The sequence below is a fragment of the Labrus bergylta genome, chromosome 10 (genome assembly GCF_963930695.1).
Source record: "Labrus bergylta chromosome 10, fLabBer1.1, whole genome shotgun sequence".
In the NCBI taxonomy this organism is placed as follows: domain Eukaryota; kingdom Metazoa; phylum Chordata; class Actinopteri; order Labriformes; family Labridae; genus Labrus; species Labrus bergylta.
The window spans coordinates 13050793-13078033 of NC_089204.1; the positions used below are offsets into that span (position 1 = coordinate 13050793).

Below are 27241 nucleotides of genomic sequence, written 5' to 3' on the forward strand. Positions count from 1 at the left end.
AAAAAGAAAAAAGAAAAAAAGCTAACGGGTCACATTAGCATACAGCTTTGTGGCTGCTGAAGCAGAAAATGATGAGAATGCACAGTAAAGGTAACTAAGTGGACTGTAGTTAGAAGCATATAGTATAGTAAGTATATTTCAATCGGAGACATGAAAGGAAAAATGCATCTTTTTTTTAAATACGTATTTATCTGCAATCATTCAGCATATTTAAATTCAGAATATGGTTTGAAACTGTTTGCTTATTTTAAATCTAACAACAGTGATGGCCGTATGCGCTCCATAATCTAACACCATAGAGCTAGTTTACGATACATGATAGGATTATACATCCCGATGGTAAACAACAGATGGCAAAAGGACAAAGAGAACACCAGAGCTGACACAATACTTTCATGAGTCACAGCGAAAAGCTTAAAAATAAACCTGTGCATCTAAATATAAACCCCTATTGTGATCGGCAGTATTTAATTGATAGCAGGATTATCAGACGAACAGAAACATGATACCTAGGATTTATGCATGAGCAGATGCATGTTGGATCTGCAAATTGTCTCTACGTTATGTGGTTCAAAATATATGTCTTAGTTTTTTTGGGGGCACTGGTTGTACATGGAACAGAAATGTATTGGGCCTTTGAAAATGTTGTCTATTTTTCTATATTTACATTTTGCATTCTAACATACTAACAACCATTATGCGCCATGCTTGCATTGCTCTTGTGTTGCCAAGTTATGCCATTATGTGAATCATATTTTTCTTCCTTACATTCAAGCTAATTCAATAGAAAAGGCTGTGCAAAGCCAAACTGACCCTGTTGAATTCCACTGAGCCCATGTTTTCCATACTGTAGGTAAGGATAAGTGCTTAATCCATAATCCAGCACAGAGCATGATATCTTGTAATTAAGAGCAGAAAAAAGGCACCCATGTCAGTGTTATTTTGTTGTAGTGTGTATTTAATCTGTTCTTCTTTAGGTGTAGCAATTTATTTTGCGACTTCAGGTACTTGAGGAAGCATTTTACTTAAACAAGTTTTGGCCAAATTAAAATAGCCTGTTTAGACATCATCTATTGGATATCAAGGAAATCTGCAACAGTCACAAGCATCAGGTTTTTTTTGGTTATATCTCTTGGTTTGGATACTGCTAATCGTGTTTTTTTTTTGTTTTTTTTTTAAACAAGCAGTGCAGACAGTTCAGCATTTAATTTGTGTCCTCGTGGCTGTGCGCCAGTTTGATTATTGATGGTTCACTTGAACCATCACAGTGTCACAACAGCAGCTTTAAAAGACTCTAGTTGCTATATATTTGCATGTCAGAGGACAGAAAGAGATAGTAAAACCGACAACATCCTCCAAGTTTCCCCGTGGGACCAATTGAAGGCTCTCTCCCTACAGGCTGATGGCTATCTGCCTGACTTTATGTGTGTCCGCAAGTGTGTCTGATAGCATCACACGAGACAAAAAAAAGATAAAGTCACAACTCGGCAGAGGGTGCAGAGCGTGGGGTTTACAACAGACAGCTTAAAGGTTGTTGTACAGAGACTAGAACCCTGTTAAATTGATTTGGATTTACTGAGTCTCAGTCATTCAAACTGACTTAATAAAATAACAGTCTGAGTGAGCAGTGATGCGAAACTCAAAACGTTGTTAGTCTTTTGTCTTCTGTCTGTTTTGTCTTCACTCTACTCCCTCTTGACTTCTGGGTCTATTTGTACTTTTATTTTCTGTCTCTGTGACAGTCACATCTCTTCTTAATTAATTGTGTGTGAATCCATCCTTTAGATTAGTATTTTACTAGAAGATTAGAACATACATCCATGATACAGAAATCACAATACAGCACATTTGTGTAAGAGCTTGCAGCACAATAACTTGAACAAAGCTCAAACTTAGCTGTTGTGTATTTCTAAGTAGTTTTTTTTTTTAAATTGAAGATGTAAACTGCTTGTTTCACTCACTTGTCCATTTAAAGTACTCTTTTCAGGTGCTTTAAGAAATTCCAAGCAATTCCAGGTCCTGTGCCAAGTCCAGCATTTTGTAGTGCAATTGGAATACAACAACCTTACACAGTGCAGATTCCTGAATAGTAAAATTACATAGAAAGCTTTATATTGACCTCTTTTGAATGGCACTGTTAAGATAGCTGTAGACTGAAATGTAATTGAAAACGTACTCACAGTAAAGACATAGTAGGTGTAATTCAGATGGATTCATTGGGGGCAATAATGTTCAGGACAAAATAATCAACTTTAAATCTGTAAATTGACAAAAAATATACATATTGAAAATAATATAGAATATAAAAAGAAAGGAGGTAATACTCCTTTTAACTTTGAAACATAGAAATACATCCCATCATATCAAATGGATAATAGAACAAGGTGGATTTCATAAAAAGCATGTTAAAGCCCAAATTTGTATTTATAGTTATTATGACATAAAAGAAAAGCCTAAAAGAACACACACAAAAAGAAGGCTATAATTTGCTTAAATTAAAGATTTAAATTTTGAATGTATGAGCAAATTTTTGAACGGCTGTGGTTTAAATGAAGACCACATTCATGCATGTTTTCTGGCCATTCAGACCAAGTTCCATTGTGGCCACATAAATACCAAATTTTGCATTTAAAACACATACGGTGAGTTTGGATTTTTATAATCCCTCTCTCCCTCCTTTTTATTTTTAATCTCTCTGATGTCGAACAGTGGGCGGGGCAAAAGGTAGTGAATGACAGCTTCTGCATTATGCCGCCGCTCTAATCCGTCTGGGACTCAAGCTTCTCGCTAGTAACTGCCTCATCAACCGCTGCAGCGCGCGCCTTCTCTCTCTCTCTCTCTCTCTCTTTTCATCTCCTCCCTCCTACTCTCATTATCTTTATCTGTACACACACCTCCACACCCCCTTCTTTTTCTTTTTTTCTATCTCTCTGTATGCATTCAGCATCTTTACTCACTCTCCTCCCTGCTAACGGAGGTGGGCAAGCTTCCCAGTACTGGTGCATCTAGCAGGTGCAGCCTCTCTCTCTCTCTCCTCCCTTCTTCCCTCCCTCCCTCTCTCTCTCTCTCTCTCTCTCTCTCTGTTCCCTTGCTCTTCCAGTGTGCACACTCCGCTCTGTCTGTGCCTGCTCCACCCCCCACCCACCCCCCCCACCCCTTCTCATTCGTTCTCTGTCTCTCAGCGGCAGCAGCTCAGGGAGGCAGCTGTGTGTGCGTCTGCATCACAATTGCCACAGGTAAAGACAGCTGTGTCGTCGGATGTGGCATCTCTACAGGGGTTAAGGGAGCCTTTGCTGCTGCGGTTGCAAGTTCTCATCCCAGCGCGAGGGTGCACATTTCTAATCATCTCCAAGAAAGCATCCTGGAGGGAAAGACGAGCAGAGGATCCCAGCAACCCGACCAACAAATCACAGGCTGACTGGAAAGAGAGCAGGCTTTCAGGGACTGAGGAAAAACCATCACTCAGAAAGAGAGAAGAGAGAACCAGTGGGATATTTTTAAACATTGCCGCCTCCTGGTTGTGTTTTTCCTCTCATCTCTTGCTTTTTCCTCTTTGCATTTCATCGTTTCCATCCACTCACTGCTTCTAATCTGGTTTCTCTTCTCATTTGATTCCTCTGTGGCGGAATGTTCCCTGCAAACAGATGAGAAGAGGCTTTTTGAGTGCTTGCTGCAGTATTTACGGACAGTACACTGAGACAGCAGGGCGCTGAGCGGACAGCTTGGGGAAATCTGATCCACAGCCGGCTGGAGAAGTAGCGGGATCACGCGTCGCAGTTGCAGATTTATCCGCCCTGTGATACCACTGCGCGACAACACCCCTCATTCTTTTTCTCCCCCTCTTGCTCTCCCTCACTCCTCATCCGAAGTGCAGCTTTTTGAATGGATTTGGATAATTAATTGGATTCTACGGATTTATTTTTAGCTTTGCTGGAATTCAGAGCAGGCATAAATAAAACAGAGTGGGTTGGATTGAAAGAGTAATAAATGAAAAACATCCAAAAAGAGGAGCCTGATTGGAAAGCAATGGGCAAAAGAGATCGCAGATAATCCAAGGAGTGTGTCCGACAGACGGAAAATCTTGCTCTTTCACTCATGAGAGAGATGGATTTTGGGAGCTGAGGGACGCTGACTTGGCTACTGGAACAGGCTGCTTTGTGGAACATCTTCTTTTTTTTTTTGGCTTGGCACAGGGTGGGGTAGCAAGAAGACCAACCCCTCAAGTTTCACTTCCATGGTTAGACGATTCTGTCCCATCGTGGAGGGAGCATACATGCATGTCAAGTAGAAATAGCAGTGGATTTTTGCTGCAGTGGCATCCGAACACTGATGCCACAGATCTCTCACATGCACAGATGTAAAGCTGTTCCTTCCCACTCATCTTCCTTCTGTCTCTCTCTTTGTCCCTTTTTCTCCCTGTTGGAAGCATAACTTCTTCTTGTCCTCTGGCTTACCCTGCTGTGAACGTTCTTTAAAGTTTACTGTTGCTACAGTTGGACATCAAGAGTTGGGCAAGATTAAACACGGACTAATTGGCCGATTATCCGTCTACACTGGCTCTTCCATTTCTCACTGGGTGTCTCTGAGTGTGTGCTTGTGTGTTTGTGACTGTGTGTCTGCATGCATCTCTTGCACCCCTCCCCTTCTCTCTTTTCTTGGATTACCTATTTGTGTATGTGCCATTGAGAGAGAGAGAGAGATTACTGTGGGGTCCTTTTTTGAATCCATTTCTTCATCTATACTCTGCCTCTCTTCTCAATGTCCGGCATTGTTGGGAACCTTTCCGCCATTTGCTATCGATGCCTATCACAGGGTTAACTGTCAATGAGCCATAAAGGACGGCAGGGAAGAATGAGCGAGTGTTCTGGGGCAGCTGTTTCCGGGGCAGTGATCCTGGAGGAACCCGAGGGTTCAGGGGCTTCTGGAGGCCGCGGTGAAGGCCAAGCCCAGGGTCAAGGCCCCCTTCGCTGTGCAGTTTGGCCTCGCCAACAGACATGGCTGTGTGTGGTCCCCTTACTTATTGGTTTTATTGGTCTTGGATTGAGCCTGATGTTGCTGAAATGGATTGTCGTCGGTACAGTTCGGGATTACGTGCCAACAGACCTCGTGGATGCTAATCGAATAGGCCAGGATCCTATCTTCCTCTCTAAGCCAAGTGGGATTCCCAAAAGTCCGGATACTACCACCACCACAACTACTCCTACAGTGGATGGCGGGAACCCTACACCTAGAACTGTCACTGCTGGCAAAGGTAGAACTCGCTTCACAGCTTCCACCACTACTATGAACCCAAGAGGAGGCGGTGCCTCGGGTAGCCAAGTAACCCCTCGGAATCCTGGAAATCGTAATGGACGTGGACCTTCGAGTTTTACTACGACCACTGCAGCTCCAAGAACAACCTTCATAATTGGAGTGGCAACATCTAGTCCCTCACCGTCGAATCCTACTGTACTCCATGACTCAACACAGATGTGGACCCCAGAGCATACTACCACTGAGACAGTCTCCACAACGCTCTCCACGCGTACGCACACCCACCGCAAAACACGTGAGTCACTAATATGAGCACAGGCTCGCCACCTATTCTTGTACATGCAGAATTTCAAAAGTGTCCTGGCTTGAAAATCTATGGAGAACATGTCTTTGTTCTTTGAAAACATTTGAGGTTTTTTTTTGGTACGTATGAGCTGCATTGCTTGAAAAGAGTTGTTGTTTCTTTTTTTTCTGGCTTAAGTGTGTCACAGGTTTCTCCATTGGTTATTTATTTACCATTATGGCTGATATGTGAACATCTATGTATTTCTTACACTGATAAGACTTTCAGTGACAGCCCCTGGATAAAGTATATTTGGCACTCCTGTTGGCTAAGGGGTTGTGCGAGCGATCAATAGCATTGATTGTTACAGTAAAGTAATCTGAGCTATTGCAATATTCAATTATCAATATTTCTGCTTTGGACGGTTACCTTTTTGTGCATTATTTTGTGGAGGGGGCACAGCATGCAGTTGTCTCCTTTCAATGACGTAAAAAAAATGTTGAATGACAATGTTTTCATGGTATATGTTGACTTATTAAGAAGGTAGTTTTTGTTTCAATTATAGTTAAGAAGCCAAGATTGGTACAAAGTGTAAGCAATGCATTTTTACTGGTATAATGGACCTATGATTAGTAAATTCTTCATTGACAAAGTACAATTACATTGAGTTGAAACATTACTTGCACATAAGGAATATAAAAGATAAAAAACCAACATAATTTCTAATGCAGGTGTTTTTCATACTACGGCAAAGGAGCCCCTTTGAGAGCACACCTGCTGCAGTGATAAAATGTTTCAAACTAAATCTGACATTTGGCTCAACAGAGTCGAGGTTTGCCTTGGGGTGCTAGAGGGGTCTATGTAAAATGTCCTTGTTTTAAATGCTCCTGCACATTGTACTTAGCCTTGAATTGATGCTCACTGGTGCATGCTACATGCTATGTATACAATTAGAAGCTGGTGGCTACGTTATAACTGTTTCCTTCTAGTGAACCTCCCCAGGACATTTTACTGGTCAATTAAGTAAAAGATCCTCATAACCTTTGACAATTTACATGCTAACAAAAGCCCCCAGAATTTTACTTAGAAGCAAGTTGGACAAACATAGGTTTCTTCACCAAAGCTTGCTTTACAAAAACCTAATGCCTTTCTCACAAATAACAGAAGAAAGTAATCTTTCTGTTAACCCAAGCTCATTGTCTGGCATGCACTCTCACTTCATTTGAAGAAGATAGCATGTATATGTTCCCTTGATGTGGAAGAAGCTTCCATAAGTGAGTTAAAGTGAACAGCATTGAAAAATATGACTGATAATAGTTTGAGTATAAAAGACAAAGCAACAACATGTCAGCTGCAAAAATGAGCGAAGAGGAATTTGGACAGATGAGGTGTGCCCTAATCCTTTTTTTGAATGGATGCAGATTTGTCTGCTTCTGTTTTCTCTGTCCTTGACTTCAGTCATGCTATGCACACATGCTATTGATTGGTGCCGCAGGGATTTAACTTGCAGTGATCAGTGGCAGACACATGCACAGCTTCCTCCATGATAAATCTCACTGCTTTCAAAATGGTGTCCCATTATGTGCTGGACTACTCTCTTCCTGTAATGTGGGTGTCTCTGATCCTGGTATTGGCCTGTGCAGACAGTTAAAGATTGCCTGGAGTTGGTTGTATATTGTAACCTTGTGCTATTCCATGTCAGCAATTTAAAAAAAAAAAAATGCTCAAAATGCAGCAGGCATTTGATGAGAAGTGATACAGGATCTCATGCACATCTATTCAAGCACTTTCATTTAACATTACATTTAAATTATGCATCAACATTTTATACTAAATGTCTAAACCAATTAGATGAATGCATTTGTTATATGTTGTGACTTATTCTGCATTGACCTAAATTGCCGTGTAATGCCATTTAAGCTTGAGTATTGTTAGATATCCTTTACAAATCCCATGTTGTAATGTGTGATTGAAACGATAGTAGCCATTTATTAAATTATTGATAATAACATGATGGGAGCAAAAAAAGTAAATAATTGATCAACACCCTATTCCTCCTGCTGTACCATATCTCAACTTCCATGCAAAGGTGCAGCTGCCTCTTTTGTAACCATGATAATGAAAAAATCCTCCAGATTACATCCGAGCTGGGGAGTGTTCCCGCTGATAATTAGAAACGTGTTGGAAGAAAATTGTGTACCACTTTGTTACCAAGAGGACCATGAGGGCCAAATGAGGGCCATTCATCATTATCCTTTCATTTATTAATTAACCATTTAAAAAAGAATGTCATTTCTCCAGCAAGTGCTCATGAAAACCATTAAGCCTCGGTGATAGATATCCAAGGGAAAATGTCACCCCTTTTCCGGCTCGCCTGAGAAAGTTCTGCCTCTACAGAACAGCCGACTGGTTCGATAATCCTGAACACCCTTCACCCTCCCACCCCTTCTATTCCACCACCCACGTACTGCTTTGATTTCCAAAGGCCATCGTTTTCACATTAACTATCCATTATGTGTGAATGTGTTATATCTGGCATTACTGAATTGCAAGTGTCGGCTTGTGCTCAGAAATAGATCAATTCTATTAATTTAAGTATAGTAGAACATCTGTGTACTCTTTATTGTTGCTGCCTCTGTCTCTGTGTGTCATAAAATAGTGATGAATTTGGTGGTGGTCTGCTCTGGCCTACAGGATTCTGAGTATTTGGTTTTTTTGTCTGTAAATCTAAAATATTTATGAATTCCATCACTGTTAAGAAAAAATAGATTTTGATGCTTATTAGCTTCCATTACTGAAGCATTGTTCCTGAGAACCCATATTTCTCATAGAAAATGGTTGTACAACAACAATGATCCTCAACCCTCTGTTGCTATGGAGAATAAATTGGCAATGGGCGCAATTCTCAGCAGGGAGCAAAACAACATGCTATTGTAGCAGATGTCATCAAACTTCTGTGTGCATTAAATGCTCTCTACAGAGCGTAATCTTTTGCATTAGCATGCTGTTAGCAGCACATGTTGCAGAATGTTTAGCTTGTTTATTGGATGCTTCCTATGCACTTTTGGAGTTCCAGTTGATCAATCTCTGAAATGTATCCACTAGAGGGCCACCACAATATAGCGTTGAAAGTGCTGCTAGTCGCCATTTATTCCCAGAATACAACTAGAAACCCACTTCTTCCTCGTATAGCCCTTATTCAGTGTAGTTTTGGTGATATTTGGTGACATTTGGTGAGCTTGTCTAGCTGTCAAAAAGTCAAGTTCCAAATACTCCACTAAGATATAACAGTAGAGATATCTTACTCTTGGCAAATGTCACATTGAAAGCATGATTGACATATCTTAATCTGCTGGACCTTACAAACTCTAAAGCTATCCCCTTGCCATAAGCAGCCGGTAGAAGCAGAGACCTTGGAGAGCTGATAGCATTATGGGGAGGAAAGTGACCTATGCACCACAGGGCACAATGTCAGGTGATGCCTCAGCGTTAATACCACTGGGATCCAGCCAACTGGAAATGGGATATATGCCCTCGTCTGTTACCCCTCTCATAAATACACATTTTAAGCAATAATGCAGTTCATTTAGAGAATTAAAGGGAATTTAGGACAAGAATGGAAATGTTTCAGTGTCAGTGCTCAGACATGTTATAATTTATGACTTCAACTTCTTATTAAAATGCTGCATAGGATATATTACGCACCACAGAGGAACAGATGGATGACGCATCATTTTTATTTTGTTGCAAGCATAAGCAGGGAATTAAAAATTAAAAGTTATTAAAATAGGGCATCAGCATGCTGTTGAATCATAAAAAGGGAATTTTCAGTCTTTGAAAATAGGTCCAGATGAGCTAACTTAGTGATGACTACATTTTTCGGAAAGATCTGTTGAATAATAAGTACTGTGACTGTTTTTGTTGTAAGATTGCGGTCTGTGATTGTAGATAATAACATGATTGGCAGGTCAAAGCTTCAGAATATGTTCTTGTGCGAAGGCGGGGTCTTTGTCTCCACGCTGAGCCACTCAGCAGGACTATGTTTCAGTCAGATCATGGCCTTGAAACCTAAATCCAGATTAACAGCCTATCCCTATGACTGTGGAAGAATCAGAATTACATTAGCCCACCTATCAGTCACACACACTTTACTTGTGCCTAAAAGCAGGCTGACTGCTGAGGGATTGTTTTGATAGATGCTCTGTGGTGGGATGTTTTTTTTTTTTCACTCAATGATGCCGAGGTGATATATCTAAGGGAACGTTTTCCCAGAGTTATATTTTAGGGATCCCTCAAGGGTACGTTTAAAGGCCCGAGGAAATGGTTTACGCATATATTAACAACACTGATGTGACAACTGCACACAAAAGTGGTGCTTATTGCTTCTTTTTATCATGTCAGTGTACTGCCGGGAAGTTGAATCTTTTCTCAACGTTTATGGCGTCTCATGCTGAGTCATGCAGATTCACTAAACTTCACTATGCATTACTTGTAGGGAAGTCAAAATGCATTCAGAATATCTAACAAGAAACGTATCCACAGGGGCATACACCGACTACAAAAGTAATATTCTGGTTGTCTAAACATGTAGTTTCAAGCATAACAAGTGTTGGATGACTTTTGGATTGGGTAATGTTTGCTTTGGCCTTAAATTAGAAGATGTTTCTTTATGATGACTGTATTGCTGAAAATCAGCAGAAAACAAAAATTTGGGGGAAATCTTTGGTCTTAAAGGAACATTCAGCATCTGGATGAATAATGTGTCACATGTTTTTCTGAGCCAGTGTTCTTAAAGCTAAGGCAGGGAAGCCCTTTTTTTTTACACAGTAAGTAAAATTAACTAAACATTTACTGTCATCACCGCTGGCCAGCAGAGAGAGCATCAGCATTCATGTTGCTGTTGCACTAATCATCTCATAGGGAGAGATTTTAAGGTTTAAAACCAGATTTTAGGTTTCAAACAAGATTTTAGAGCTCACAATCTTTGCACTTGGATTAGTTCTCTGTGAGCTGCTTAGTAACCTTTCCCTGTGGGGTTGCAATGTATGCAATGGTGCGTGCGTGCGTGCGTGCGTGCGTGCGTGCGTGCGTGTGTGTGTGTATGTTCACTGATTGTGACCAAGCAGTTACCTTAGGTATGCACCATCCTGGAAGTCTGATTGCTTCTAAATCACAGCATTCTGAGGAAGAAATGTGACCAACAAATTATTACTTTGAATTGAACATATTTCCACTCTGGCACTACTACATTCTTATATTCATTGTATTTCATACAAGGTAGGGACAAGAACAAAATAAAGGGAAGAGCTGACATTTTACTTACTCCAGCCATTGTGGCAAGTTTTGTCTTTGTGTCTTTGTCCTGAGTGTTATTAGCCATCATTGAGACTTAGGTTGAGATCATTTTAACACCATTCAGTGAAGAGCTTTGTCTTTTTAATGTTATATCTTAAAACATTGCAAAAAAAACAAATCACACTGTCATGGCCATTAGTACAAAACAACCCTTATCCTGTTCAGTCATAACTTCAAACAAGTTGAGCCGTGCATTGCTCCTGCATTCTAATCAAAGAAAACCAGTCATGTCTTCTTTTCGTTTGTAAAATTCCCTTGTTCCCTGTTTCTTCTGATGTTTGTCTATTTCTTTCAACTGCACCCCTTTTAATCGGTTTCTCAATATTTGGGACTTGGGGCATCAGTGTAGTTTATTTCTCACTGAACTTGAAGATCAGTGGTGTGCACAGAATCTTTGCTCCTATACAAAGACATTCTCTTTTGGGCACTTCACACATCCAGTGCTGTAATTAATTTTTATCTCGCTGGGACCGTTTTCACATACAACATGAAATTTGTACCCAGTGTAGCTAGTGAATTTGATAAAGTAAAGACTGGTCTCCTATGTAGAATATGTGTATCTGTCTGACTGTTTGCCAGTCAATCACAGGGCTGACATATAGAGACAGACAACCAGCGATATGTTCAATTTGGTGTCACCAATTAACCTGACAAGCATGTCTTTGGACTGTGGGGTGAAGCCAGAGTACCCGCAGAGAACCCACACATGCAAACTCCACACAGAGAGGCCCTGTCCAATGGAGATTTAAACCAGGAACCTCCTCGCTGTAAGGCATCATTGCTAACCACTGCACCAGGATGTCTCCAACAGATTTTTTTAATTCCAAGTGAAACTTTAAAATGCAGTTATACAGTGTATGTATTTTTAATGATTTGGAAGGACAATGTTTCTGAGCCCGGGATTGTTTTTTCTCCACTTCTAAAGCACCGAAAATAATGTTAGGTACAATCCAATCCTGAAGCCCTGTCTTGTATTATGTTTGCTGCATATTCTATTCAATGGTGCAAAATTCTTGATAAGTTTTGTTTGATATCATTTTAACATGTTCTTCTAACAAGCTACCAGTATTTGTTAGCCTAAATAACTTGTTGTTTTTCCCATTTTCACAGTGTCTTCACATTTTTCCACATGCTGCAGCTTTCAACTTCTAATGAGTTCTAAAATCCCGTAATAAACAATGACTCACAGTTAGAGGCTTCTTGAATAGAATCCAAATAGAACTTGGCCTGTAATGCACAGCCATCTCAAGGGTTTTGTGATCAAAACGAGCGTCTGTATTCCATGCATCTACATGATAAATGCCCATGCTTCCCTCACGTTCCACTTCACTTCAGTGCCAAGGTAACTCATAGCCAAGATCCAGGCGTATTCTCAAGTTCACAACCTATACTTCAGTGGGTTTATCTCTGATGCAGTCGTCGAGGCCCCTGTGCCTGACCACTAACCACTAACGCATCAAAAGCTTGTCACTACCCCAATTACATTTTTAATTTGGCGGTGATGCTGTGAGAAAAAAGCTTAACGTCACTTTGATTCATTCTGATGAAATGTCTTGCAGAGGGGAGAGTGATGAAATATTAATGGCGCGAAAGAGAAACATGTTCAATATGTAGAGGAGGCTGTAAATAATTGAAGATGGCCCTTTGACAAATTATCCCACGCTGAGCTATTCCCTGTACATGTGTACTTCTTCTATGAATGAAGGTGCTCATGGGTTGTCTTCATCGCCCATGCTGGGTAACATTGTACCTGAGAAGCTGGAAGGTGTTGTTTTCTGAGATTTTCAGAGGTAATTGCTTTAAAACGACAGAGGTTGAATTTATTTTTCTTCCCCCTTTTTTTTTTTTCTTCTTTCTGCCTCCCCCTCCTGAGCACATCTCTCTGCCTGGTCCACATGATGAAGTACAAAGTGGTTAAATGCCGCTGATAACTTCAGAGGAGCTTTTAATAATGAATCCAGCTTTAAGCCTCCTTGATTAGATGAGGCCTGCTCAATTTTACTGGAACCAGTGGCAGGGAGAGCAGCAGCTGTAGAGATGTAAGAGAAGGTAATTCCTTTTTCATGGGATTCGCCTGCCCTGTGTTCCCTCTCCAGGGGAGGCAACTACCTGCGGGAGTTTGCTTCTGACTGCCGATGGGATATTTGGCATTAGGCTTTTTGTGGAAACGACAAAGACTACTGTTGCTTGATGCTGAGACTGTTTCAGTGGAAGGGCAGATGCTTTAACAAGCCCACAACACTGAGCGGCTTAAGACTAGAGCAGCTGAGGTTATACGTGATACCAATGTTTACAAGCACCACTGGACACACAGGCATGGGAATGCTTTTTATAAATTAATAAATACTGGAATTATACTAAAACTGAGTGGTCCTATCCTTATATGAATTCAGCATAGAGCTTTTAAAGAGCTTGATTTTTTTTCCGTACTTAGTATTCCAAAGACATTTGAGAGGTAATATGATATAATTAACAAGATATTCCTCCATCGGTCTGTGTTGCAATCATTTATATCATTAGATACAAAGTTTTCAGTAGTAGCAACTAATCTATAAACATCTTGCTTTAACTCAGAAATATTTCATAAAACCGGATGTAAATCAAGCCAAAAAAACATGTCATTTTTGTTCCCAATCTTATTAAACCCATCAGAGAGCATACTGTATAAGAGGCATGTATTGATTTTTTTGGTTGGTTATTAAATAAGAAAGGCAATATTCTGGACCCCTTCCCTCTCACAGGCCACCTCTGGCTTTCTCTCTTATTAAATCTGTCAGCCAGCCTACAGCAGCAAACCGTTTAACACAAGTAAGCAAATAAATATCAGACTGTTGTGAGTTTAACCATAGCCAGCAGCTAGCGTTGCAGCTTGCTACTCTGTAGTTTTATCAGAGGAAGGAGTGTGGGCTGTGATAAATGGGGAAGGATACTCTAACTAAGCAACTTGACCATGGCATGCACCAGGAAAAAAAAGACAACGGTGGTTGTTGTTTTTTTTTTTTCAAATGCTTACTTTCTTTTCTGCCAAGCAAATTCTTGTTGCCTTGCAAATTTGACTCAGACCAAAGAAGCTTGACGCACTACAACAACCATGTTGAGGTTACAATGGCCTGCAAAGTGTCTGTCTTTGACAACCCTCTCCTCTCTTTCAAGCAAACAGCTGTATTGAGTTAGCTATATTATTCAATGTAAACAAGACCACTATCATCTCCTGCATTACCCCATTAGTTTAAGCAAGCAACTGAAAACAAACAAACAGACAGTGGTAGATCAGAAAATATTCATGTCAGTAATTTCCCAAACAATTATCTGACGTTTTAGGGTACTGAACCAAAAACAAAACACTCATGTAGGTGGATTACCTTGTAGACATGGAGTCTATAAGTTGGGGATGGGCCGATCTGACAATTACCAGAATTGCCAGATAGCCCACTTGAGCTTGAGAGAATGCATTGCACTTAAATATCACAAGATTTAGTAAAACTTCAAAGGCAGGATCTCACCATAACAGTATGCAGAGGGTAAAACCCTCATTATGACAATGCTTAAAGTAACAAAAAAAAGCAAAACCAAAGTCATGTCTGGAAAATTTCATGAATGTGGTAAATGTGTCACAACAACACAAATTTGTCTGGTCATCACTTGCAAATGCAAAATCCAGTATACTAGCGCATGCATCATTTTTATAATATGTTCATTATTTTTCAGGACCCTAGAATAATCCCTTTTGCAGACAAATGTTTTTGTAAAGCATGCAAAATTTGTCAACTGAATCATCCACTTTAAGCTAAGTGACACAGTTTGACCTCTCCCAGTTGTGTGCTTCAAGCATCTAATATTCTCCAGTGAAGCATTGGTCTGTAGAAAAGCCTCTCCCTCTGCCTTCTGCTCATTATGCAGCTGGCACCTGGCAGTAAACAATGCTATTAGCAAAGATAAAATGCGTAGACAGTGATTATTTAACCTCAGAGTACACAGAGCTAGCAGGGAGCCTAACAATTCAGGCCTAAACCAGTTCTAGTCAGATGTGATTTCATTCAATGGCTGGGCTGTATGATTGAATTTTTTCCTCCTCTACCCCGCTCGCCCCTCTTACTCTCTTCTCTCTCTCTCTTTCTCTCCTCATGTCTCTCTATGCCAGTCCTCAAGGTCAGCGTGTCTGATTCATATTACTGGTACTCCTGCTGCTAATGTTGCCTGGACCAGGTGGAGTGCCGTTAAGAGGGGTTGTAAACAAGGGAGCTCTCAAAAGTTAGTCATCTTTCCCAGCAAAGAGATCATTTGCATTTTTATCAATATAAAACGGATAAAAGTGAAATGATCACCTTCTGTTCAGTGATTGCAGCTGTTTCCTTTGGATTTGCTTCGAACAGATAGTATGGATCTTTTGCACTGGTGGAAAGTTAAATTAGTGCCTAAAGAAATGTGCTGTATTACAATTCGGAGGCCCTTGTATATAGACGATGTCAGTTACATAGAGCAAATGCTGTAGAATTTTCGACTTTGCTATATTCCTCTCACAGATGTTTTTCAGGATGAGATTTCTAATAAATTTTGATGAGCTTATATAAAAAACGCTTTATACGCTTAACCTCCCAATTGATTTGAAGTGGTTGTAATTGAGGCCACTGTGGCTCAGTGGTAGAATAGGTTCTCTCTCAACCAAAACGTTGGGGTTCAATCCTGAGATCCTGCAGTCACATGTCAAAGTATCGTTGGGCAAGACACTGAATCCCAAATTGCTCCCACTGCTTAGTCAGCGGTGTGTGAATGTGTCTGAATGGGATTAGTTAATACTGGGCACTTTACATAGCAGCCTCTTCCATCAGAGTGTGAATGTGGTGGGAATGTGACATGCAGTGTAAAATGCAATTTGAATAGTCAGAAGACCAGAACAGCGCCATGCAAGCACACGTTAATTTATCAGTTGTAATATGCCCAGCAGTAGCCAGTACCAGCACTCAAAGGTTGCATGTTAAGAATCAAAGCTATCTTTTTTTCATCACCATGTTCGATGTAAGTTTTCAGTACTTACTGAAGCAACAACTACTTGTCATGCTACTTTGTTAGCAATGCAACAGATGGATGGTTAAAGACTGAGACTGATGTCATTTTAATGGAAAATGCACAAATGCACATAAAAAAGTAATAACCCATGACCCATTGGTTTTAGTACTTCTGCTCTGAAGCTTCTTCTTTGTAATTTTTAGTTTTGCCATCTAGTTTTTTTTATTGAGCCCTATTAAGACAAGATGATAATCAAGGTACATCCATTTAGCCTTGAGTATTTTTGTGGCTTTCAAAACTGGATTGAAACAAATGTACGTACCAAAAAATGTACTTTCTACATGTGTCTTTCCAACACCCAACACTGGTAATATTTCAAGTCAATTGGTGGTAGCCAATCACAAGATTGCTAGGTCTGAAAGCATAACCTGCTTGTTAGTCTATATTTTGGTAGGATAGTATCTTGCTGAATTAATGAAGTCTGGAAGCTAACTGGTTGGACACAAAAATGTGATGACATTTGTTCATAGATCTATCCACAATATGACCAGTTGCTCTCAGCAAAATAACTGATGCATTGCTTGGGTTAATACTTCAGACTCTGAGGCTACACCCATGTCTTACATACAGACTTTAATAGAAATATTTTGGTGTCTTCAATCTCTTGTGTTATAATTCCATTTGAAGCTGATAATAGAAAAGTAGATGTCTACAGAAACAACAACATGGAGAGGCTTTTACAAAATGCAAATACATAAAACTAGGGGCAGTATGTCAAAAATCTGTAGAACTTCAATGCTTAGAAAATAATTCAAACTTTAAAGCCACTGACCAGGCAGTCGCTGTAACACTATTGTTTGTATAAATGATCTTTTGAAATGAGGCGCTGACTTAAGAGCAGCTCAAGCTGATCTAATAAATCTGTTTTCCTGCCCATTAATTTTGACATCAATAACAGCAAGTGATCCTCCCTCTTGGTTACTAATAGATAATGATTCTTTGTATGTGGGTGTGTCAGCGTCTGGTGGCACATTTTTCATGCACATTATTTGTGCCACCTCAGCCATCCTCTGCCCTGTAAGAGATATTGATCCTGGTGTGATTGTGATCGCGGTCTTTTGCCACTCAGCAGTTTAGCAGGCAGCCCTGCGAGCACCGGGCCTGCATACGGGCGTGGGCTCTGATTATCCCAGGCTCGCTGCATTTTGCTGCGGTTATTTTTAGCTTCAAAGTTGTTGCCAGCTTCTCTCTGGGAGGCTGCGTGGAGCTGGCTTTTCTGGTGGAGGCCTTGGAGCTGACAGTGCTGGAGGAAATATTACACAGAAGCACAGAGGAGACAGTGGAGATGCTTGACTTCAGTGTCAGCAAAGATGGTTTTATTTTTGGAACCCTACAGTGAGTAGGGATTAAAGTTACAAAGCTCAGTGAACAAAATATTTAATGTGCTTGTGTTTATTTTTTGGGGGTTCTGCAGTTGCACTGTATCTTATTATGCTAAGTAACTGCAAAATAGGAGCCGCAATGATGTGATCCTAAAGAAGAAGCTTTATTGTCCAGGATATCAGAGTTGCTAAACCACACAATATGTATTATGTTACCACACGGGAGGTTTCCAGAGGAAACTGGAAGCCTTCCAGAAGGTCACTTTCACCTTGATGGAAAACACACCTCAATCTCACACACACACGGACACACAGAGAAGCATTAGCTCAGTGTCATGTGCTAGACGGTGGTCCTCTCTGCTCTGTCCTAGGGGCAGATGGTTACATCATTTCTGTTTTGGAGCCTGGCATGGAGCATGTGTTTTTGTGTGCATGTTTCATTGGTATCAGTAGAATTGGATGGAGCTGCATCTTGCAGTCATGCTTTCTCCCTCATGTCCTATTTTTCTGTTTTTAACCCATCCCTCCTGTTTTCTTGTTTGGGGTAGTGGAAAAAAATTAAGTCGTCATTATTGTTTTTTTCTCCTTTTGATTCATTTGAGCCCAAAGTTAAATCCCCCATTTTTAGTCTGATTTTTCTGAAGGCAAAATAAACAAATCTTTAGACACAAAAGGCCTATTAAAATCACATTAGTCAGATAAAAGCTGCAAATTGTATAATTTACACAAGCTAGACCAAGACGATTTTCTGTCATTCAGTTACACATTTCTTAAATCTTCCGATAAATGTTAAGTGTTCAAATTTATTTTCCTAAATTCAAATCCTCCTTTCTGTTCTGGTGTCTTTTTTTCAGTCTCGACCTGCTCACTCTTGCTCAGTCTCTTTCTTTTTACCTCTGACCTTCCTGACAGTAGACTCAGAGAGACTTGTGACCACCATTACCGACTGGTGGATTGTCTGTCTGCATATTTGTTTTGGAAAGACACAGAAATCTCCCAGTGACAGGTGAACTTGGGTTGCCCTCTTTCTCTAGGCTGTGTGACTCACAAATTTGTGGGACAAAGGGAGATTTAAGTAAAATGAAAAAAAAAAAAAGAAGCACATTGTAAGACCATGCTACAGGCTAAGAAGGAGGATAAGCAGAAAGAGAGAGAGGTAGGTGGGATTGAGAGTAGAGAGAAACAATGTTAGTGAGAGAGGAAAGCAAAAAAAAGGAATAAAGGGAGACAGAAAATGCATTGTGGGGGCAGAAGTAGAATAAGCTGAGGAAACCTTTCAATGAGGTAAGATGGAAGGGGGAAAAAGGGCAATCAGCCTTTGTCATCCATCTAGCAACAGTAACTCCCTTCACTCTCCCTCCATCTTCCCCTCTCTGCCCACTCAGTTCATTTACATTTACATTACACCCAGCTGGAGTTGATTTGTTGGCTGGTGATGGATGGCTTGGTTCTGATGCTGTTTATAGAAATGGGCTCAGGGGGTTAGCGGTGTCAGCTGTATGCGAGGTGGCGAGGGCAGTTACGTACAATATGGTTTGCTCGTTAGCTGCTAAATTGCCAGCAGCGTCAGCAGTGGCACTTCTATTAGGATAAGGGTTTAAAATCTGCTGCTTGTCATGGTAACTAGCTAGTTAGCATACCAACATTGGTCTGACTATCTAACAGAATAACCTGCATTCGTTTCAACCTCATATTAGAATTAATACAATAAAAGCTTTATGAGACTATAAAAACCAGGTCCTTTAATTAACATCATGACATACATACAGATTATTATTTGTTGCACTGATTAAAAGCCGTTATTTCTCAATAATTTGCACTGCGTTGGTGTGTTGAAGTCAGACATGGCAGATCCAGACAGGATTAATATCACCGGGTGCATCTGTGACACACAAAAGTGACCTTACCTACCCTGTTGAAACCACACTGTCAGATAAGGGCTTTTGTTTGTAATACCAGATGGCCATTCATGCTGGGGAAAAAAACACATCTGCGATCTCTGATCTACATGGTTCATATTTTTATGTCAGAGCAGCTGACTAAAACCAGTTCATTACTAACATCTTTCCATTTTTCAATTGTAAGTTTCCAATTACAAATTATGTTGAGTCTTAACAGTTATTGTAATCATGTATGTGTTCTTATTGGGAGGATCAGCTCAGCCATTTTAAGCATGCGTAACAGATCTGCTGCTTAAGAAATTGGTAGTGGTGTTACTCAAGTGGTTTCTACTCAAGAATTAAGCCATTATTGAGTCAGCTTGTTATTAGGTTCCTTTTTGCTGTTAAGGTCAAACAATCACTAGTCGTCCCAGTCTGTATGTCCTGATATCAAAACACATCCTCCGCACATGGGAATCCTCAGAGAACTGTTAAAGTAGGTATGCGTTTCTATACGTGAAAGAGTAAATGAAGACAAAGGACTGGGAAAGATGATGTGCGACAGCGATGTAGAGAGTGCAAGAATCCGATAATGACCGTTTATGAGGCTTAACGGTTTGATTCCATCCATACTCAGAGGGTGAATATTACCTCGAACAATGGCAACTGGTCAATAGAGCGCATTAGGGTGCCGCCCAACCACTCCCCAAAAGGAGAATAACAGACCTTGACTGAATAGGATTTTTTGTAATTAGTTTTAAATATAGGCTACACATAGCATTTTAAAAGGACAAGATAAATAGTTTGTAGTTATTCAGTTAAATGTATAATCTGCAATAGAAATGTAGCTTTAAAATATTCTACATTTTTCCAGTCTTGGGCTCTGGGCCTCCATCAACTCTCGTTGCACATGCCGATTGCTCCTCTTCAATAGAAAAGATAAAAGTTTTGATGTTCGAGTGAAGAATGTGGCCATAAATGCATCACAAACCACAAACCGAAACTTGGCAGGAGAGGAATAAAGCTAAGAGCGAATTGACTGTTAATTAAGGTAGATAAGAGCAGAAAGACCAGACTAGCATGAGTCAGCAGTTTTTTTTTTTTTAAGTTTGTCTCCACAATTTAGGAACAATATGTCTGGAAGAACCAATGCATATGTTGTTGTTTAGGTATGTAAAGTAAAATAGATCGTTTCATAAGTTAAACTGATTGCAATACTAATTCTGTTAGCCAGTTAAAGGCATACTGGTCCATATGTGAGTAATCCTGCCCACCTAGGAGAACAATGCACTAACAATGTATTAATTTTTCTTCAATATTATCAGGTTCTGAAGGTAGGCTGCTTACTTATTTTGTTACTTGAATAAGCTGCTAACTGACATGGAATAAAGCAATGCTAGAAGTGATGGATGTCTTTATTTTTGCTTTACAGATTATGAGTCTGTTAAGCCTGTTTTGTGCACCCGTGTGCATGTATTGTATGTGAGTAAACTAGTGAGTGTCTTTGGTGCTCTTCCTGAAGTGATGCAAGGCTCAAATGGTTAGCTGCAAAAACGTGTAACTTTTTTTTATTTATTTGGATATAGAAATATGACTGTTTTTATTCTGTTGAAGCGTCTAGTTCAGATATGCCTGAGTCCTGAGGAGAATAACATGTCAGGCTCATGAGCTGTCAACACTCCATCTGCCACTTGTCAGCAGTGACTGATGTCCAACGCCCGCTCTCTCTCTCTCTCTCTCCCACTGTCTCTCTCTCTTTCTCTCCCTCTTCTGTTCTCTCGCTTTCACAAATCACAAGCACACTAACTGCAACACATGCACATATACACATGTACACTCGCCCTCCCACTCTGAGACAGCTGGGGCGTCACACTCCTGGCTCTGCGCCCTGACTGGAGTGAAGATGGACAGGCAGGAGCTGTCAGTAAGGAACACAGGGACACGGAGTCGGCCTCTCACTTCAAATAATAAACCACATGTGAGGCGTCAACTCGGCTCCAATTAGATTGGATGATAATTATCTCGACACAAGTCACTCATCCTAATCAGGGTGTGAACTGCTGGTCGGGCAAGAGAGGATGTTGAATGAAGTAATGGGCGAAGATTGCTGGTTGTGGAGTGTAGCTAATTCCCACTTCCTTATGGTTTTCTGCATAAGGAAATCTCTCATTGACCATGACTGAACGAAACTCACTTTTTTTCCCCTCAAATAAGCTATAGGGAGAGACACGCAATCTTTGATATTTTTTCACTCGAGTACCTCTGTGTTTTATTTCTGATGCCACTCACTAGCAATTTGATATTTTTCTCAGAACATGAAAGCCTTTGTGTTGAAAACATCCGCTTCCTTGTAGGTGTTTCTCAGAAAAGATGCCCACTAGAGGGAAGGAAATGATGCATTTTACATTCTCGGAATCAGCAAAAGAAGTAAGACGTGGCATCCGCCTTGTGAGAAAAGAAATGAAACACTGCTTGAAGGAAAACTCTGCAACAGATTCTGTCAGATATTAAAAAAAAAACATCAACAGTGAGCAAAGAGCAAATTTTGTGTGCAATGACCAAATTTGTTTTCCCCCTTTCTTCTTCTAAACCAAATCTGACGATGCAGAATTCATGCATGTGTTTTTCCCCCATGTGCCACTTCACTGTCCTACATGTTGATAAGGTAGTGTCAGTTTAATTTGACTTTACAGAATTTACTAGGGAACACAATATGTCGTAGCTGTTTACAGAAAAACATCTGTGGTGAGTAGAATGGATTTGGAAAAGCTTTTGTGTAAGCCAAAGCTCATTTAGATACATTTATTTAGCCATATTAGGAGTCCACATTTTTTACTTCTAGATGTCCATATATAGATCTGTGATTTGTCCTAAAGATTACACTGAAATGATTTATGGTTTTTAGATTTTAGAATACACTGAGAAAGACTTTCGCATATTGTCTCACTTTATGCTTACATGTATTTGATCATACAACATTTCCGCCTAACCGACCTTCATCAGGTATAATGGCAGCAAGAAACATTACCATGTATATATACAACCAAAGAGACCGCCTCAGTTCGCAATCAACCAGAGAGCCATTGAGATTGATGATTGCTTAGTCTATCATCATCCAGGAAAGCGGTCAAAGGTCATGATGAAGCAAAATAAATGTTGAATAATAATGTAGCCTCATACCTCATGAATTGAAAAGTGAGTATCATCATACCATCCTATGATAGATTCAAACCCATAAAAAGTCACAAAAAGTGAATGTTTGAATAAACATCACATGTTAAATATATATAAAATATATATCATCCAAATAGGGTTCCTCATTATATATTAAATACATCTTTCTCAAAGAGATGTTAGAAGATCAAAATGTCTTAATGTTTGGAAAGACTCATTTCAGAAAGCAGAAATGCATTCTCCAAGTACAGTAACACGTGAAGTCGTCTTATCAGTAGTGTCGAGTTTAACATCTCTTATTATCTAAATCAAAAGAGAAATACTTTTTTTTTTAAATGACTCCTTGTTAGGAAATGCTTTACTTTGTAGACCCGGTAACTTTTATTCTGCAAATTACGAAGGATGACATAAAATAAGGCCTTGGATAGACTGATATTTATTAAATGATTACACTATTTTAAACTAGAAGTGTGCACTTCACTGGTTTGGGTTACAGCCATCACTTTTTTAGTCTTTTCTCCTTCATCTTTTCTATCCACCTCAACCCCTCTCTCTCTCTCGCTCAGTCTATGAAACATGTAGAGAAGCGTTCAACTGAACCACGAATGACCTACATGCAGGATAGCTCTGTCTGTCTCATTCCTATTAGCACTACCTTTGACATTTAGCAGCTTGTGTCACTGCAGTTCTACTACAAGTGTATGCTTCCCTTTATCTATGTGAAAGTAGATTAAGTATTACTACAGCTATGCCTTTTGAATCGCACATCAACACCACAACATCAATTATGGAAAACGCTCCACACTGTGACACAATAGGACTGTATGGTAAGTGGATGTCAATGCACAGTAAGAGGTACCACGCACTGTGAATGTTCTGTAGGTTCATGCTTGAGTGGACAACACATGTGAGAACCTTCCCACTCATTTATACAGATGTTCATTCTATATGCTGACATTTTGCACATTTAAAGGTAAACTACTGTCTTCAGTGGTGTAAAGACATCAAAACCTTGACATATGGCCCATGTGCCTGTAATATTTCTTGCTCTCTGTGGTGGAGTGTTTATTTTAAAATGTGGGACTCAGTGTTTGTGTATGTAGCTGAAAGTGTGTTTGAATGTAAAATTAAATATAATATGGTTTATGGTTTGATACCTGGTTCTTGCAGCCCTCATGTGGAAGTGACACCCCAAGTTGCCCCTGAAGGCACAGACATAAGGCTATCGCGGTAACTGCAAAAATGAATTAGCACTGTATAAACAAACCCCACCGGGAAGCATTGCGACAACCGTCACAACGGCACTCACTTCATGTTCATAAGGAAACCATAGCGATAATAATGTGCATACCGCGCTACTGACCCACCCTGGATCACCGTTGTGGGAATTCCTTCACTGTGACAGCCTTACATGGACATATATGAATTTGTGTGAATGATTAGTCAGACACTGATGGATAAATTGGCACTTTGCGTCGCAGTCTTGGTCATCAGTGTATCAACGTTTGTGTTTTGAGGATTTTCATATTTAGGGTAAACTGCTTTGATTGCTTGGAAGACTTGAAAAGGGCTGTAGTCCATATTACCATTTGGTAAATCCTTAATTTTAGCACATGCTTTTCTTTTGCACATTTAAAAGATTTTATCAAAAAATGGATTAGAAGCTCACTAAGTGAGAACCTTGCTCAGTTAACAAAAGTTGCTTGTTCAAGTCTAGGTAAGTATTAAGAGTAGTCTAGAGCAAGGAAGATCCACTTTATCTCTTTGGTACGATAGTATCTCCATTTATTTATCAATTTGTATGGATCATGTGTGTTAATATTAACAACTTCATTTAATTAAGGGTGCATTATTTTCTCCATACCTTTTATATCTTGGATAAGAATATACCAATTTGGAGTAGTAGACGTTACGATTACATCACAACGTTAGTGTGTGCATTCCTGGCTGATGCAAGTGGAGAGAAACACAGATAAGCAGGTCAGATCCGTAATAAAAGGGTAAAAGGTCTTGTGCCGTTTGAAGTCAGAATAGGAATGCGAAAAAACATGACCTCTATTTCCACAGAACAGTTGTTGAAGACACCCTTTGAAGCGAAACACAGACGTCTAGAAAACGTCTTGCACAGCTGCGTTTTTATGTCCTTTCTGCTGACAAAAAACATCTGACACTTTCCCCACAACTCAACATTTAAAGATGTCCCAGCTACTGTCGCTTTTGTCGTTCAGTTGGATCCTTGACCCACTGACCTGCACACCGAGTACGGGTCAGAAAACCTCACCCCATCGCTCAGGGGTTAGCTTGTCACTGTAAGATAACTTGTCTTCCAGACCAATTAAAACAAAGCAAAAACAATAGGTGAAAGCGCCCAGATGGTCCATTATTTTCTGATACAAATTGACTGCAAGCTGCCCCTAGCTAACCTTTTGCTGACTGATAAGCTCCGCCCACTCAACACATCATCACTGTGTGTACTAACACAAAAATCTGTAAAATGTCACAAAATATTAGAGTTCCTGCAGTTCACTTACTTTTTAAAAATATTTTCACATCTCTTTGTGCATTTTTACTTAAAACTAGTTAACTGAAACATGCACTGATTTATATTTTATGTTGATAAAATATAAATAATCCTGTTTAACATGGTATGTGTTTTATCCATCTTATATCTAAATAAAAAACAGTTAGTGAGTTATGAGATTGTGAATAGAGCATGGATGTGAGAGCATGCGTGCGTGCGTGTGTGTGTGTGTGTGTTTCTTTCTATACCAGTCTGCAATATTAAATCTCATCCCAAATAAGCTGTATGTAAAGTCGAGGGCTCAGGGCTGGTTGAGTATTATGGTCTTAAAACGCCTACCAGCTCATACATACAGACGTCACACTGCACAGAGAGACCATTAACCTCCTGAACAGGGCTTCAATGGGATTAATGTGACTTCACTACTGGCCTTGTTCGCCCACTGCCTCTCTACATCTCTCTCTCTCTCTCTCTCTCGCTCTCTCTCTCTATCGCGCTCTCTCTCTCTCACCATCCTCCTCGTCCTTACACTTAGTAACAACAAAACTCACCATTAAGCCTCCCTCTTAGTTTGTTTAATCAGAAAAAAAGGTTGATCTGCTGCAGATGTTTGTTCCCTGTCACGAAAAGCTTTCCTTTACCCCGTCCGTTATAAAATTCTCTTCACCTACATACATCCTGTGCCATGTGCTTTTACTCTTATATGATTTTTAAGAGCATGGCTCCAAAATAAATAGCCAAAAGTTGCTCATGATAAACTAAACTTTCTTATGAACGTTCTGATGCCAATAAAGAACTCTGATTATGTCAAATTATTGTGTTTCTCCTACTGATCACCACATATTGGCACAAATTGTAATGAGAAGTTATTCATCTATGATAAATGTTAACAAGGTTCTTATTTACGCATAAAGATTTCGCTTCAAAGTGAGCCCATTTATTACAATGTACGCATAAATTGTTATCCATCATTTGCTGTCAATTTCACAATCCTCAGTGAAATGTTAAAAGGTGCATGTGATTTCTGACCTCAGTACTACCACTAATGGCTTGTTGCCATTTCATCACATCTGTGAGTGCAATTTAAAACAGCAGGTGAATGGGTATGGATGTGAGACTTAGAATCACATCAGTCTGACTGTTTGGGGTAATGGCTTTAATATGCTTCCATCCTGACGTAAACGGGGAAGTTGAATGCAGCAGAGCTGTGATTATAAGAATAAAGAGGGCCATTCATATAGTCATGATGAGCGTTCTTTATTATTGAACTGTATACAACTTTTACGTTTAGATACTAAATCACAAGATGATGCATGACGTTAACTGATATTAACAGTTAACAGAATATGTGCAGTAGACTTTTCAAATCCAATTCAATATTCATTATAAATTGACCGTGATGTCCGTAAGAGCATCTTTATGAAGACATTCAGCATTTCAAGATGGCACTTGTATTGGAATTACAATGAACGGCTTTGTAAAGTTATGATTGAACCTGAAAATCTACTAATGGATGTATGCCAGATGCTCATTGGCTACATAAAGCGTTCTTCAGGCTTCTGTAATTTCTTTCCCATGGACTAGTTGTGACCTCTAGTTGTTCCAATAAATGCAATGACCACTTTTGCAACTTTCAATTTCATATAAGTCCTAAGGGCTGGCAATATGATTATGGGGAATGCAACTTCCGAATGATGTGATTCTCAGTTGATACTAGGCATGTATGTAAAAGGATATACAGTACATGTTCTTAATGTTAAAGGAAAAAGTCTGGGAGAAAGTGTTTATCTTGAATTATAACCGTGCTCTCAATCTCCTCCCAATATGACAAACAGAAGAGTAAAACAATCTTACACTGGCATAATAAAGCAATAAAGGAATGAAAATTAAAAAAGGAAATAGCTACATCTTCATGAAGCCTACTGTTTTGATTTTGTCTAAAACCCCAACCTGTTTGGAAAAGCCCAATTTAAAGACTGCAATTAGCACTTTAATTGTTTAGAACTTTTACAAAAACATATTTTACCTTGAAACAGATGTACCCTGATAGCTTTGTTCTTTCTGCACAGGCTCTTCTTCTTCACATGTATTCATTGGAACGAACGCTGTCCTTCTCATTCAGAGTAAATGGGGTTAGCGAAGCAGCTAATATTAGCATGAACCCCACCTGCTGGACTGGGCACGTCTGTTTTTTGTTTTGGAAAGAAACGAGAGTTGTGGTTTGATAACATGATCACTATGATAAGAGACAACATCCTTCTTGAGGAAAGTGATCAAACATGCATCAACAGATGTAGCAGAAAATGTCGATGCTGAAGGTTGTTCTTGAGGAACACAATGCATGATGACGTCATCACTTTTACACAGCTAACACTGCTGTTCTTAA

General features: G+C 39.8%; 1 protein-coding gene across 1 annotated transcript in view; it reads left to right on the top strand.

The window, feature by feature from the left end:
* Positions 1-200: 200 nt before the first annotated feature.
* Positions 201-27241, top strand: part of LOC109987945 (pro-neuregulin-3, membrane-bound isoform) — a 361472-nt gene continuing 334431 nt past the window's right edge. The window contains exon 1 of the mRNA XM_020639228.2: positions 201-5548. Coding sequence (XP_020494884.2) covers positions 4825-5548 — 724 coding nt within the window. The 5' untranslated portion in view covers positions 201-4824. The remainder of the gene's footprint in view (positions 5549-27241) is intronic.